This window comes from Maylandia zebra, linkage group LG7, assembly GCF_041146795.1.
Source record: "Maylandia zebra isolate NMK-2024a linkage group LG7, Mzebra_GT3a, whole genome shotgun sequence".
Classification (NCBI taxonomy): Eukaryota; Metazoa; Chordata; class Actinopteri; order Cichliformes; family Cichlidae; genus Maylandia; species Maylandia zebra.
In genome coordinates, this window is record NC_135173.1 from 26,982,533 (window position 1) to 26,997,313 (window position 14,781).

Here is a 14,781-nt window from a genome sequence, read left to right on the forward strand (position 1 = left end):
TTATCTGTGAAGCTATAGTAACAAACATTTTCCAGAAACCTCTGTGCTGTGATTTGCTCTATAAACAGACTGAAACCTATCAAATATGTCATTTTTTAAAGAAAGCACTGATATACCTATAGCCTTTCTGATTCTTTATTTAACAAGGAAGGTTTGATATTGGTTTTTAATTACTCTGTATCTTAGTGTATGAGTTTCTTTAATAGAGTTTTATCTACAGTGCTTAACAAATTACACCAACACCCAATGTGAGGTTGTTGCCACAGCTGCCATAGATCAGAATCACAGTATTAGTGATTTAAAATATTTGATATGTTGTAATTTTATGCCAAAATATAATTATTGTTGTTATCTGTGAGTATTCAAATGTACTGTTGCCAACTTTTTTGGTGGCAACGGTAGTGTGGAAACTCAGGCAACACGGAATAGGCATGACACATAGGATTCTCTGGATACACCAGAGGCTGAGGCTCCTCAGCAGAGACTCCAGCTGATGGTGAAGCCTGGGGCTCCTCAGCAGAGCACCCAACCAGTTTCACTAGACAACGACATCAGCTGCTCCACCTCAGGATTAACCAGAAACCAGAGTTAACTGGACCAAAGTTTACTGGGGATTGCAGCTGAGGTACAGTCTCTGCAGTCTAGTCTTTATTGCTTTTATGTTGGACCTGGAATCAACAAGATGTGTGAATCATTTGGAAGTTTGTGAAGGCTATAACTGTAATCATCCATTGGATGTCACTGGTAGGCTCTGTCTTTGAGGCTTTGAAGCTTCAAATCTTTTGTTGATACAACCAGGAAGAAGAAATACAAAATACAAAACTAAAGAAAATCGAGACATCCCAAACATCAAAATGTGCAGTTACATTGCATTATGTATTATGGACATCAGAAAAGCTGATTTTAGGGAAAGCCTTTGCAAATCAGCATCCCTGAGAGTTCAAAGGGAGGTTGCTGAAGGGTGCGAAGCCTAAATCGAAGTCCCATGAGGGAAATGAGGATCCAGACCTACAAGCTGTCGGCCTCTAGGCACCTTTTAGAAACTGGGAGATCAGACACGATTCATTCCGACTGAGTGCTGAGCGTACAACACAAACTGCCTTAATCGATGCCAGCTTACCTCGTTGCACTTGTCCAGCTTGGACTGCAGAAACTGCAAGACGGTTTCCACTGTGGCCCCATGGGGTCTATCAGGCAGTTTAATTCCAGGGGCAGGGGGGCCTTGTTTCCAAGACAGTATTTTAATTTTCTCACAGTTATCTTTCAGTAACCATGCCATGTGTGTCAAGGAATCTGCAAAACACCTCTTGCATAACAATGTGGCAGCAAGTGACAGAATGATAGTGTTTACCCTTTCGGACAGGCCTTAATCTGTTCTGCCTCTCAGCCTGATGTCATCAAAGTGGATGAATAATCTTTGGATTACAAGTTTCTCTCATCTTAACCTTTAAACTGTGAAATGATCAACAAATGTGTTTGCATGCTTTTTTTTTTCAATCTCATCATACTGTGATGATGTGTATGCACTTATTTACTTATTTTCACTGAAACAGCAGCCCATCTCTAGTGTAGCAGTATCACAAACTCTCCATTCTACATTCAGACCTTTGTTCCTGTGAATTGTAGAAGTACCAGCAGTTGTATCATTCACTTCTTTTAAATGTATTTCAGTAGAAAGGACAAAATTATGTGTTTTCCACAGGGTTTATTATTATCTTTGCTGCAGAAATGGATACAGTTTAGTTTTCTTTTCTTCATTTCAATGAGTTTGTAAGATGAAACCATCTAGATCATCAATTGCTGCTGTTTGGACCTTGTTAACTGCTTGTGTACAAAGAATGTAAATGTTTAGCTGCATTGACTCCCCGCCTGTAATCAGCAACTGTAGATACCACTAGTGGAGTGGCAGTAGAAAGATAATAACCAGCGTCTTGTCTGGGACTCCGTGTCTGTCAGTTTCCTGTTTTATTCTGAAGGTCTCTGTTTCATGTGAGTGTGTTCGGTTTACGTTTCCCCTGTCACGTCAGTTCTGATTTCTCCCAGGTGTGTTCCCCTCCTGTCTTTCATCCCTTGATTATTGCTGTGTGTATTTAAGCCCTGTGTGTTCTCCTACCTGTTGTTGGTTTGTCTGCGTTATTTCCCTGCATCACCCTATTGTGGTTCCCCGAGTGTCCCTGCGTCTCCATTTCAGGTCTGCTTGTGTTAGATTTTCCCAGTTTAGTTAATCTTAGGTTCTGCACTTGCCACCTCCTTTGCTGCTTGTTCTATCTCTGTTGCAATAAAGCTCACTCTCATCAAAGTCAGTGCTTGCATCTTGGGTCCTACTTCCAACCTCCACTCATCTGCCACTGCGGACGTGACAGTTACACACTGATTTTTCTGATTCTGGTCTTTTCATTGATTTGCTGATGTTGAAAAAAAAAACCTTTAGATGAACATCAGTCAGCATTAAGGCCCTTCAGAGGTTCAGGCCAGTAAGCTGGAGATGATTTGTTAGACAACAAAAAAGGTCACTGAGAGGAAACTCATGTTTAGTCTCTGCCAGGTTTACTTGCAGACACGCTGAACATCCACCATGAGAGCTGACACTGAACTGCAGCTGATTATGGTTATTAGTTAAAGTGCAGGAGCTAACTAAAGTCTGAGGTTTTTAAAATTACTGGTCTTTGGTGTCTGTGTACTTAACACATATTGAATGATGAACCCTAGAAGTTTATTTTCTAAAGCAGAGGTAGGATACAGCACTAAAAAAAAAGTTGAACTCTTTAACTTCTTGGTCTCATTGAAGAAGTTGAAGGAAACAAACAGCAAAACACTGTCTTTGTTATTTTTTTTAAACCAGCTGTGCTGATGATGTAATTTTTGTCTGTTCTAACAGGTTTGTGTTAAGAAAGTGAGGAAGATTATAACGTTAGAAATATTAGAAAACAAAGAGCTTGTGATATGCAGATGGGGAGGGTCTTTACACCCTCGGCTGTCAGTCATCTTAATCCATTAACAACACTGACAGAAGCTTGCTGCGAGAATAATTTAGCGGTGTCAGCGTCAGCTAATTATATTTTATTATATTTTAAAAACAAATCAGTTCTTGTTTGGATTTGACTGATCTTTCTTTTTGAGATACACTTCCAAACAGCTTTCCTACACTTATGCTATTCATCGATCATTTACTGGAAGTATCATGATGATGGCAGAGTGCTGGGTTGTCTGAAGTGTCACTGTGGACTCATAATTTGCACAGATAGCTCATCATTGCTGTTGAAGTAGGTCTCAGCTATGACCAAATTAAGAGAAATCATGCAACGCTAACTTCAATCCCCTACTACTACTTACCCGCTTGCATGTTTACTAATTACTGTGTTAATTCACACTAGACCACTTCCTCTCGTCCTACCATCCTCTGCTCCTCTAGCCTTTATGATCACCTGGACCCCATCAACATCTTACTTTAATAAAAGTGAATTTCATGTTTAGTGTAATATTTTTCTGATGCAGTCTCACAAACTCAAAAGTGCCTGATGTTTTTGGGCATGCTTAAAATTATCACCACAACTTTAATATTGTGTGAATTCAATTTAAAGGACAAGTGTCATCTCTGGAAAGAAACTGCGGTCAGTTTGCATGTGTTTGTGAATTTTCACCTGTTCCATTACGGCTGAATCACTGCTGATTTCAAATTTATTTCAAAACCTTAATTTGATGTCAAAAGCACAGTATGTAACATGTAGAATGGTGTCCTTTTTTAGAGACCATCAGAAATTTGTGGTCTTCTGGAACTTGTATTCTCTCATTTGTTCCCTTAATATTTATAGCTACATACATTCACACTCGTTTGTTGCCAATAGTTTTGTAGTTATGGGTGGTTTATTCTCATTTTTGCACCTTTTTCTGTTTTTCTTTCCACATGTGATTTCTGTTGCTGAACTGATCCTGCCTGCTGGCTCTCCTCATCTCATCATTCCCATTTGCCCCCTTCTGAATGCATTATGTTTAGTAAAGATAAGCTATTTATTAGTGTTCTGAATCATATATCAAGTGAAGGTCTAACACATTGAAAACTTCACGTATATCACTCATTAAAATGATAGTGAGAACAGATAATTGACTTTAGGCAGAACTAATTCTAGTAAACTCTATCGCTTGGTTTAAGTAACTACACTCAAACATTGTGAATTTTTTATGAATAGTTAAACCATCACAAATACATTTCAAAACTCCATAGAACCCAAAACACAATGGTGGTTTAGAGCTACCAATTGTTTTCACTGCTTTTTAGCTAAAGAGTGTTTGTTGTTTCAAAATGGAGAAAAGGAAGCCTGATGCGTAACTCATGGGTGAACCTATATGTGTGTATGCTCTGCTTTTCATTGGCTTCAGTAATGAGCATTATAACTGCTTTAAAAGCCTTAACTTAAACACGTCCTTGACAGCCTGTGGAAATTTTTGATAAATAAGATAAGTAAGTAAAAATAAATAATAATAAGTCTTCACTTATCCCGTGTAGCTCCCATTTGGAACAATCCAGATATTTGTCCAAAAGTTAGAACCTACTGACTTTTGCATCATGGCATGTAAAGGGGATAGAAAGAATCTAGAACATATTATTCAAGAGAGAAACTTTATTTTGTTGCGAGAACTTGTATCAAAATATGGAGTTAGTGACAATAAAGTTCCTGAAAACCAGCAACTTAAATTCATCATACAGAAAAAGTTTAAGCCCAATCCACTGAATTTAGAAAAGCCTATATGGATTACAGAATTTTTATATTTCTCTCCTCCCAGATTGTCATCATTTTCCCTTCAAATGGAAAGTAAGAGCACCTTGAGGCAACATTTTTGTGGTTTGGGATTATATAAATCAAACTGAATTGAAATGAATGCTGGTCAGCAGCCAACAGTCAGGTAAAACTAAAAACAAAGACCAAAAAACAAAAACTCAAAAATATTGTTTAGTGGGAACATTATGGGAATCTAAATTTGCAATTTGTGACATAAATAAAACCGCAATGTACATTTTTCCTGAACTGAACTTTAACACAGAGACAAACATTGTTGCCTGGATCAGACCACGATCAGACTGAGTTTTGCATTTATAGGCCAAATCTGAGAATTTCTCATTCTTTCAATACAAACAGTTTTCTTCAACTAGGGGACATTGGCATGAACTGTGGCTGATCACACTTGTGGTCTGGCAAAGACTTTACAGCAATTCTCTGGTCCTAAATAAAATCTTTGTGTCTACAATATGAGAGACTTGATAATCAAACAAAGTCCCAGGAACATGATGACACATAGACAGAAGAAATGGAGTGACAGGAGGAGCAGGATGTCTCCCAGCAGATTGATCCCCTGAGGGCGAAGTACCGGCACAGTGGGTTGGAGTGGGGGAGGAAGAGGAAGAGGTGGCATAGTCTGAGGTACCTCACAGTAAACACCTGTCCAGCCCTGGTAGCACTGGCAGGTAAACTTTTGCTTCATATCCAGGATGTCGTGGTTGTTTAGGTGGCCACTGATGTGAAAGCGAGGGCCGCTGGGAGCTGAGTTGTGGTGGATGTGGAAGAAGCGTGGGTTCAGGTGTAGGTAAGTGTCTGAGTCCAGGCTCTTACGGATGCATCTACCGTTCTTTTTGCACAATGCTTTGCTGCACAGCTTAGCTGCTGATGTGACATTGATGACATAATGTCCCAGAGGACCATTGATGTACTTCTTCACCGTTAGGCAGTTTCTCTAGGGGAGGAAGGAGAAATTCTAAGTCAAACGTATAAGACATTTATTAGAATAATATATTGTATTTAATTTTCAACAGCATTGTCAACACCATTAGCTTTTTTATTCCCTACTTTAAAGACATTTTCTTGTGCTGAACTGTCATAAAATATAAAGGCTAAGAACTAGAAAAGCACTAATAAATTATGCCCTCCAATGACTAATATACTGCTTTAAAGTTTGGAGGTGATCCAATGAAAACTAAAGCATTTGATTAATTTGAATAACCCTGACCTTTGACCTATGACCTTGAAGCATTACATAGTAAAATGGAGTATTTTATTATGTTTACCACTGTAATTTATAGACAAACATGCAGCCAGAAACAGAGTGAAACCGAAAGAAGCTCATTTCAAATCATTTCTCCTCTGTCTTATGAAAACGGTATTATTATGGGGCTCACCTCTAAATGCGCATGAGGACAGAGTGAAGAGTTTTAGGACAGTGCCAAAGTTTTGGCAGTGCAATAGGAGCATTGAGCCATCTGTGCAAAGTGCTGATTAGTCACTGATTCTGATAACGTGACTGGTTAAAATATTCTCCTCCTGAAAGTGAGACTCTTGCAAATACATATACCATAAGGCCAGCCACAAAATTACTCTTCATAACTTTCAGTCACAAAACTGACACTGAGCCTCGTTATGTTAACATCTAAAGAAGTCTTTTGGCTACTGCAGACATTAGTAAATCTGGGCCCAAATGGGCCTTCTTTAAAATACCAGCCTTGTGAAGGGATGTTTTCACAGGGTGTTTTTGTTTATAAGACCTCCATAAAACAACAGGGTTAGAACACACTCTGGCATGTTTGGCAGTCCATCGTCTTGTAGTTTCAATATAGCTAACATCAAGGCATCACATTGGAGACTAGTGTAAGGTCTTTGTTTCTGTGTTTTCAGACAGTAAAGGAACTGCACAGAAATTAGTGTGATTTTTTTTTCTGTTTTTTGCATGTACCACAGTGATTTTGAGTGGTGGTGGGCACTGCAGACTTTTCTTATGTTTTTCCCCCCTTTGGGTTGCAATGTAAATTGTCATGCACTTGAGCTTTGACATGTGGTGTTTGCTTTTTAAATATATTCCTTGCAGTGCTTCTCGTGTCTTTTATATGTTAGGCCACTGTAGTGCAGCACAATTAGTTTTATTTTAGCAATTAACTTATTTTAGAAGGAAGTTCTTTTTTATTGTTTTATTTGGTGCAGCTTTTGCACATCAAGACTTTAGCTCATTTTGAAAATGGTGGCAGTAAAATGTCTCAAAGGTTGGGACAGAGACATGTTTACCACTGTGTGGTATCTCTCCTTTAAATAAAAGTCTGTGATTTTTGGGGATCTCTAGAGACCAGTTGCTGGTTATGTTCACACATGGCTTCTTCTTTGCATTATAGAGCTTTAACCTACATTTTTGAATGGCATCCTCATTACCATCATCAATCCCAGCCAATCTACCTTAACTCTTCTATCCCTCTGCTGACGGTGGCCTCTAGAGGGTTTTTATAAAGTCGTCCTTCTGATGGTCGCCTTCATTACCATTGTCAGCCTTCAGTAATGGACACACAGGGCCTTTGTTGGCACCATCAGTACAGCCAACCCTCCTGAACTCCATCTCTGGCACTGCCCATCTGGTCAGCCTCCTGAAGTGGCCTGTCTTCTCCCCTGACCTCTTGGCCCAGCCACCGAACTTTGTCTCCTCTGCTCACCTCCTGACTGATCCGGTGGCCGATGAACTATTTCATCCTTGCCGTGGGCCAAACAGTCAGCCGCTGAATTGCTTCATCCCTGCCCCAGGCCACCTCCCAGCCCCCAGAACTACCTGATGGCAGCCATCAAATTCAAAATGAGCAAATATTTTTCTTATGATAAATTTTTCTTTTTTTTTTTATTTACATTTTACACAGCTCCTCAAATTTGTTTAAATCTGTGTTTCTATTTTTGTCTGTATGTCTAGCAGTTACCTGTGATTGAGCATACTCTGAGGATCCCCAAAGGACGACACCTGATGCTCCCAAGGCAGCGCTTTCCCCAATAGTATGAATCAGGTCACTCTTAAAGAAAAGGACAGGTGTATATTTTGCCAGTAAACACTGTTAACACTTCAATTTATGATGCCTTTAAAGAGATCCAGGAATTCTTTATATCCACGGTTGCACAATCTATTAATTTTCTCTTGTCTACAACCATCTTTGTGGTAAATACTAGGATATGTTAACATCAAAAGAGCAAAGCAAAGCAGGGATAATTGTGAAGTGGATCATAAGGAAAAATGGTCCCCCAAACATTGCAAAATATTGCAGTATGTTGTATATAGCTTAATTATTAGGCCAATAGACACTTTTTTGCTTTTTAAATGTGTCCAGTTGGCACACACACCATGAAGGTGTAATTAAAGAGCTTAAGGCCTACCTCTGACAGAACTACAAAGGTGTAGGCATAGAATGGTCGGGAGTAGACAAACACAGGCAATGTGAAATCCGCACGTGCAATGGATGCAATCCTCATAGCTTCCTTGACTCGATAATGGACAAACTTGACTGTGTTAGAGGAGGACTTTAGCTCATAGTCTAGGTAGATGGATGGATAGAGGGCTGTGCTCTCCTTCCAGAGCCATATCAGATGGTCATTGCGAACATGTTCAACATTTGGACATTCCCCAGTGTAATGTTGTGGATGTTGTTTGTAGCCATAGTTGTAGCAGTCTGGAAACAGATAAAACCCCCACAGTCCACCTGGTCTGCGACCTTGAGCCAGTGCCAAGGTCAGATTCATGAAAGCTTGTCCAGCTCTCTCAAAGCCTTCCTTCGCTTCCTTTTCAACTTTGCTCTCTGGCCAATTTGGGTGAAGTTTTCGGATCTGTTCCCTGGACCTTTTGCGGTAGATGTCTTTAGAGCCCCAGTTTCTGACCCACTGAGGCCTCCAGTTCTCCCAGTCAATGACGCCTAAACCTCGGAAATCTTTGTGGGGGATCAACTTGTCAATGTCAGCCCGGGCTTTTCCAAGATGTTTGGAGATGCTTTGGTTCTGCGGCAGGCCACCATTTATTGGGATCCCAGAGTTCGAGTAGTATGGGTAGTATCCCAGACGGCTGTGGTAGAAGATGGTGACATTTGGTCCACTTAGAGTTTCATTGAGGTTTGCTACAATATCAAAAATGCTAAGGTCCAAGTCCACCTTGAATCGAAGCCGACATGACTCAGTGGGAGCATTCCAGACTACAACAAAAGGCTTATGAGGTATCAGAGGTGGTTGGGTTGGTTTGGTCTGGTCACCATCAACTATGCAAACCCATAAGACCAGCAGCAGGAGATGGCGTGCCATTAGCACCATGGCCCTTGATTCCTCAAAGAACAATTAGTAGTCCTGCACAGAGAGAGAGAGCAGATATTACATTTTCAGAGGGAAAATAAATGCATTATGAGCTTCAATGAGCAGGAACAATCATGAAGCACATAAGTGATGAGCACTGAAGTGAATGCTCTAAATTCCCCAATAATGCAAGAAACAAAGCTACCTTGTTCTGCAAAGAGCAATGGAGTGAATATTGGTGCAAATGACGAGAGAGAGAGGGGCTGGTAAAACCACACACTTTTTAAACATTAAAACCACCAATATGAGATAGTTTGAGGAAAGTCTGTGGTGAATTAGCAAAGTGTCCCTTAAAAAAAAATTGCAGAAAGAAATCAGAAAAGCCACAGTAATATTTTGTCATGAATTTAAAACATAGTTAAATTTAGTAGAAAGTTGTTAGTGCTTCTGGAGGCAGTGAACAACTTCTAAATGTGGATATCATCTTTTCATAAATTAACTTAAATACCTAAAAACTTAACTGTTATTTACTACTGCATGGCTCAAACACACCAACCACAAAATGCAGACATACCTGTGAGTCATGGTGCAGGGGACAGTCGCATATTCTAAAGGTAAAACTAGCAACAAGCTTGATTTATAGTCACTCCAATGGCTGTATGCATGCCAACTGTGACATCACCATTTATGCTGGTATTGGAAGGCAATTTGCTGCATGCTTCTTGTGAATGAAAGAGATCGCCACTGAGTAAATTAATGATGAAATAAATTAAAGTACTTACAAGAAGTATTGAAATATGTTCAGTTGATGTGCCTTATTATTCATTCACTCTTCTATAGGATTATGGTCATTTAAAAACTACTTTTTAAAGTATTAAACACTGATCTTTAAAATGTTTTATATTTTTTTAAAAAATTGTATTAGAAATTTCATTATAAAGACCTCGAAGTACACTTTGCAAGTCCTCCTTTTTGCATTAAGTAGTTCAACCCGTTGTGGTCTCTGCTAACACAATGATGGTCATCAACCCAGCAACTCTCCTCACCCATCGTATCATAGATTTGCTACATGAAGGAAAATGAAGCACAATCCAAAGGGTTTAACAATAAATATAACATAACAAACTCAAAACACAACATGCATATTATTTTAGTTAACATTTAGAAGTTTTGATACTGCACATGCTTACATTGATGCTTTCCCACTAGCTAACCAAATTAAATATTTATACATGTTGATGGTAAAACGCATAGACTTCAGTCAAAGCATAAGAATGTTTTAACAGAAATGATTGCAGTGAAATTAAACATTTAAATAGTGCTTATTTAAACTGCAAAATAGTAAAAGTGAATCAAAATAGGTTTCATGAACTCAAAAATGTAACAGGAACTCATATTTAACTTAACAGTTTAAAAACTATATAATGCCTTTAAGTAAATATCGTACAAATATGACAAAGCTTGAAAATAGGTTGTCTGATATTTGCCTTTTCATAATCTTTTCAGTAGTGTCAGAATGAGACACTTACTTACTAAATTCTACAAAGCATGTTTGTTTTAAATCTACAGTAGAAACCCCATTGTATATATAGTCATGCACACATGCAGTAGGACAGGCAAACTCTTGTTTAGCCTTTTTCAAACTAAGACTGTTATTTTCTTCGATCACTGTTCTCTACAGCTTTTTATGTTACACCATCATCCACTAATTGCTCTTGGAACCCCTCACAAGCAAGTAATCATATTTCATTTTTTCCAGAGTTAGGGTAAAGACATTGTGGCCAGTCTCTTAGGAAACATGGGTACTGAGGTTGTCTCCAAGAACGCATGGAAAATCTCCCATCATTCTTTTTTCAGGACTGTAACCAGAGCAGGGGAGCAGGAAACCACTGGTGGGCTGAGGCTTCTCTGATCATTTCTGCTTTACATTCATCTAAGAAAGCCCTGGATTGTTCACCAATGATTTTAATGGCACAAGAAGTGTATGATTTCAGTAGTTTTGGATCAGTAAGTTGAGAACTGCAGAAGAATGTGGACGAGAAAAAGGCAGTTACAGTCACAAATAAGTTCTTGAAAGATTATCAGAAGGTTTCCTCCCACTCAGATTAAAATGCATTTCTTTAGGCAGTGTGTTTTGCACCAGCTTCAATATCCTGCAGACTGAATGTTTTTTTCTGGTGATGCTAATCCAAGACAAGCAGAGTGTGGTGAAGGCGCTCAGGCTGGTCTCCAAACCACTGAAAGCAGGAACCCCTGGAAACATGGTGAATTCAGACCACAAGAAAGACCCCCCAAGTACAAGATCTGAGTATAAACATCCACATGAGATTCAATTTTATGTTTCATCACAGATGAATGCAATGGAACTGTGAGTGAGACGCAACTGAATTCATCTGGTCCAGACTGGAACAGGAAGTAAACTGTTGTTGTCATGTGTCATGATTAACAGTTGGTTGATCCACCCCTTTGATCTAGATCAAAATATCTAAACAGCTATAAACTAACTATAACTCCTGGATATTTGGTATTAAATTTTGGTCAAAACTTGATTAGGCACAAAATGGATCCAAGTTTACTTTGTATATTTTTTCATTTTTAGGGAAACAAACTGCTTTGAAACGTGATTTAGTCACTGGTTATCACTTAGGTGATCTCTCATTTCATCCAGTTTCATCAACAGGTTGTTCACTTCATTATTTGTCTTTGTTATCAACTAATCACGTTCCCACTGGCCTCATCTCAGAACTCATTCTGGGTTCATAGCTTTAAATATTAACATATTCAACTCTACTAATGACCTCACTAAAGATCTTTTTTTTAAAAACATTAGCATTATTATCCTTAATGTGTTTAATACACCCACCAATATTGGTTTTCAAAGCATTATTTAAAGGTTTAAATCATAATGTTGAGCATATCTGCATTCTGAAGTTAGCCCTGTGCTTTGATAAGTAAAGTAAATAAAGTGTATTTATATAGCAACGTTTCACAGACAGATGTGACAAAGTGCTTCACACGAGAGGTAACGAAGCACAACACAATCATAAATGCATCATAAAAGCACTGGTCTAATTAAAAGCTTTTTGAAATAAAATGTCTTTAGCTGCTTTTTGAAGGTCTATGAATTAATGACCTCAGTGTACAAAAAGAGGTGTATATATATATATGAATCAAATCAGCAATATAGTGAGGGGCCTGTCCATGTAATGTCCATGTAAAATTTTAAAATGAAATCTAGATCTGATTGGGAGCCAGTGTAGCAACTTTAAAGCAGAAGTTATATGATTTCCTCTGTTTGAGCGAGTCAGTAGTCTCGCTGCAGAGTTTTGGAGAAAAATAAAATAAATTTAAAAAGCAGATTCTTACTATCCGTTTTAAGTTTCGCTCCCAGGAAAAGCTTAATCACAAATAACAACTAAATTACTGAGGCTACGCTTCTGCAAGAGACCTAAATCACCCGGTTGCTGTTTAATGTCAGGCATTGAACTGTCCGGTGCAATAATCAAGGTTTCAGTTTTGTCTGGCTTTAGCTGTAAGTAGCTGTTGTTCAACCATTGCTTAATGTTTTTTAAGCAGTCAATCAAAGCGGAGAGTTGGTAATCTTCAGAAGCAGTATGGCTGAATATCATCAGCCAAAGGATGATAAGAAACATCAAGAAACTGCTGTATTATCTGGCCTAAAGGAAGAATGTATATTAAAAACAGAATAACTCCCAGCACCAAGCCTGTAGGAACTCCAGCACCATTCAGACATAATCTGATTTGCAGACACACTAAAACTCCTATCAAAGTAGACCAAGAGTGAGAAGGGGGGGCCTCACTAGCAGAACAAGAAGGAGGCTTTGCGGAAATTTAGGCATTGATCTTTAATCTTATCAACTAAAAATTGAAGAAAAGACACACCAATACTGCACTGGGGCACGCAGTAAGCACAAAAAGCGAAACACCATATCGATGCATGTAATGTTTGACCCATCACTACCTGAAATGTTAGCAAGCAAGCAAGCAAAAGTCCTTTTCTGATGCAGATAATGCATTGCTGTGACAAAAAAATCATGTGACTAATGACAATGTCATGCGGAGGAGAGAATCATATCTTGTCTTAGGTGTTGTTTGTGTGTTTACATTGTTTGGCTCGTTATCATCCACTGTACTAAAAAGCAGAATAAGAGCCACTTTAAGAAAAAAAATTAATTTGGGTCATTTTGAAAATAAAGTCGAAATTTCAAGATTTCATTCAAAATACTATTTTGAGAAAAAAGTCAAAATACTATTGTTTTGTCCTGTAATGTTAGATATCAAACTGCACCACTAGAGACTGGTGCCGTAAAAAAGAAGAAAATGTTGTCCAGCAAAAGTCACGATTGCAAACTGATAAACATACATGTAATTTCCTGCTGCATTCAGTGATGTAAGTTTATGTGCCTTGTTCATTAAAAGGCACTTGTTCCTTGCTGAGGACTTGTTTGATTATCAGCCCCCAATACAACCACTTTGAGAATAAAATAACTATATGATAAATAATGGAGCCCTGAAATAGAGAAACCTGATTTAAAAGTGATACATGTCACTGAATAAAATACACACTAATGAACTTACTTTAGAACACATTTTAGTATACTTCAGTGCTAAATCATATACCTGTTACTTCCGATTTTTACTGAGAAAGTTCACTGGGAAATATATCCTATAATCTTTGTAAACAACAAAATGCAAATGCTTAACCTGCAGAGCAATGATATTAAAGTGAGGCTAAGCAAATTTTGTCCAAATGGAGTGTACTTGCAATAAACCGTTTCTTTCTTGTGAATATTTTAAATAAGTAGTTGCAAAAATGTTTCTTCCATCTCTGTTGTCATGCTGTGTGATGTTAGCATTGCTGGAAGCTTGAGGCAAAATCATATGTTCAGTAATATCTTAGCCTAACATTGTCAATCTGGCAAATTGTCAAATGAGTTGCCCAAAACTTGTGACAACCCAGTACCTACATATGATATAGACATTTTTAACTGTTATTGAATGATGAGTCTTTTTGTCTTTTCACACTGGGACAACGGCAAAGGACAGTAGCTCACTGCCAGGCACAGTCACAACTTCTCACAGTCTCGGTTAAGGGCAACTAACGATTTTCCACCGTTTTGCTTTTTAATGGCCACTAACTACCAAGCAAAACTTCCCACTATTAGCAACTATGGAAATACTGATTCCTTGTCTAGTATCTGCTATTTATCGTTTGATGAGGTAAAACAGTTTAAAGAAGCTATAATAGCAATTTTCTTGAACAGATTACATACCTTCCCCTTCTTTACTGAATGTGCTTCAAATTAAGACCTGTTGGTGGATGACTGCCTCCTCTCTTGGTGTTGTAAAACTCAGAAAATCTCCATCTGATAAGCTGTGAATGATCTCTTTGTCTCTGCACCCAATTCTTTTGGGTCCCTGGGGTGATATCAGGGCAGAAATGCCCGAGTATTGTTTTGTTGTCCCCTCCTCCAACGTTACTCAATACTCACAAAGCCATCTTCATAAAGAAAGTCTTTAATAAATGCAACATATTGACAACAGTTAGGATTAATTCATGGAGGGTTTTGTTTTGAGAATTTCCTTAAATGACCAGATTTTAGATTTTAAGAAACGTTTTAATGTGAAGAAGAGAACACTTTAGAGCAACAGATGGTCAGAGCATCTCCATGACCATGTTCATTTACTCAGTCAT

At 38.4% G+C, this 14,781-nt stretch overlaps 1 protein-coding gene across 1 annotated transcript; it reads right to left on the bottom strand.

Annotated features, from left to right (window-relative positions):
• Positions 1–4,625: 4,625 nt before the first annotated feature.
• hyal6 (hyaluronoglucosaminidase 6) lies at positions 4,626–14,493 on the bottom strand. Its single transcript, XM_004556269.3, has 4 exons — positions 14,360–14,493; positions 8,166–9,119; positions 7,718–7,807; positions 4,626–5,727 (listed from the first exon to the last, which is right to left on the bottom strand). The coding sequence occupies exons 2-4, from the start codon at positions 9,084–9,086 to the stop codon at positions 5,239–5,241; spliced, it is 1,500 nt and encodes a 499-aa protein (XP_004556326.2). The 5' UTR covers positions 9,087–9,119; positions 14,360–14,493; the 3' UTR covers positions 4,626–5,238.
• Positions 14,494–14,781: the final 288 nt, after the last annotated feature.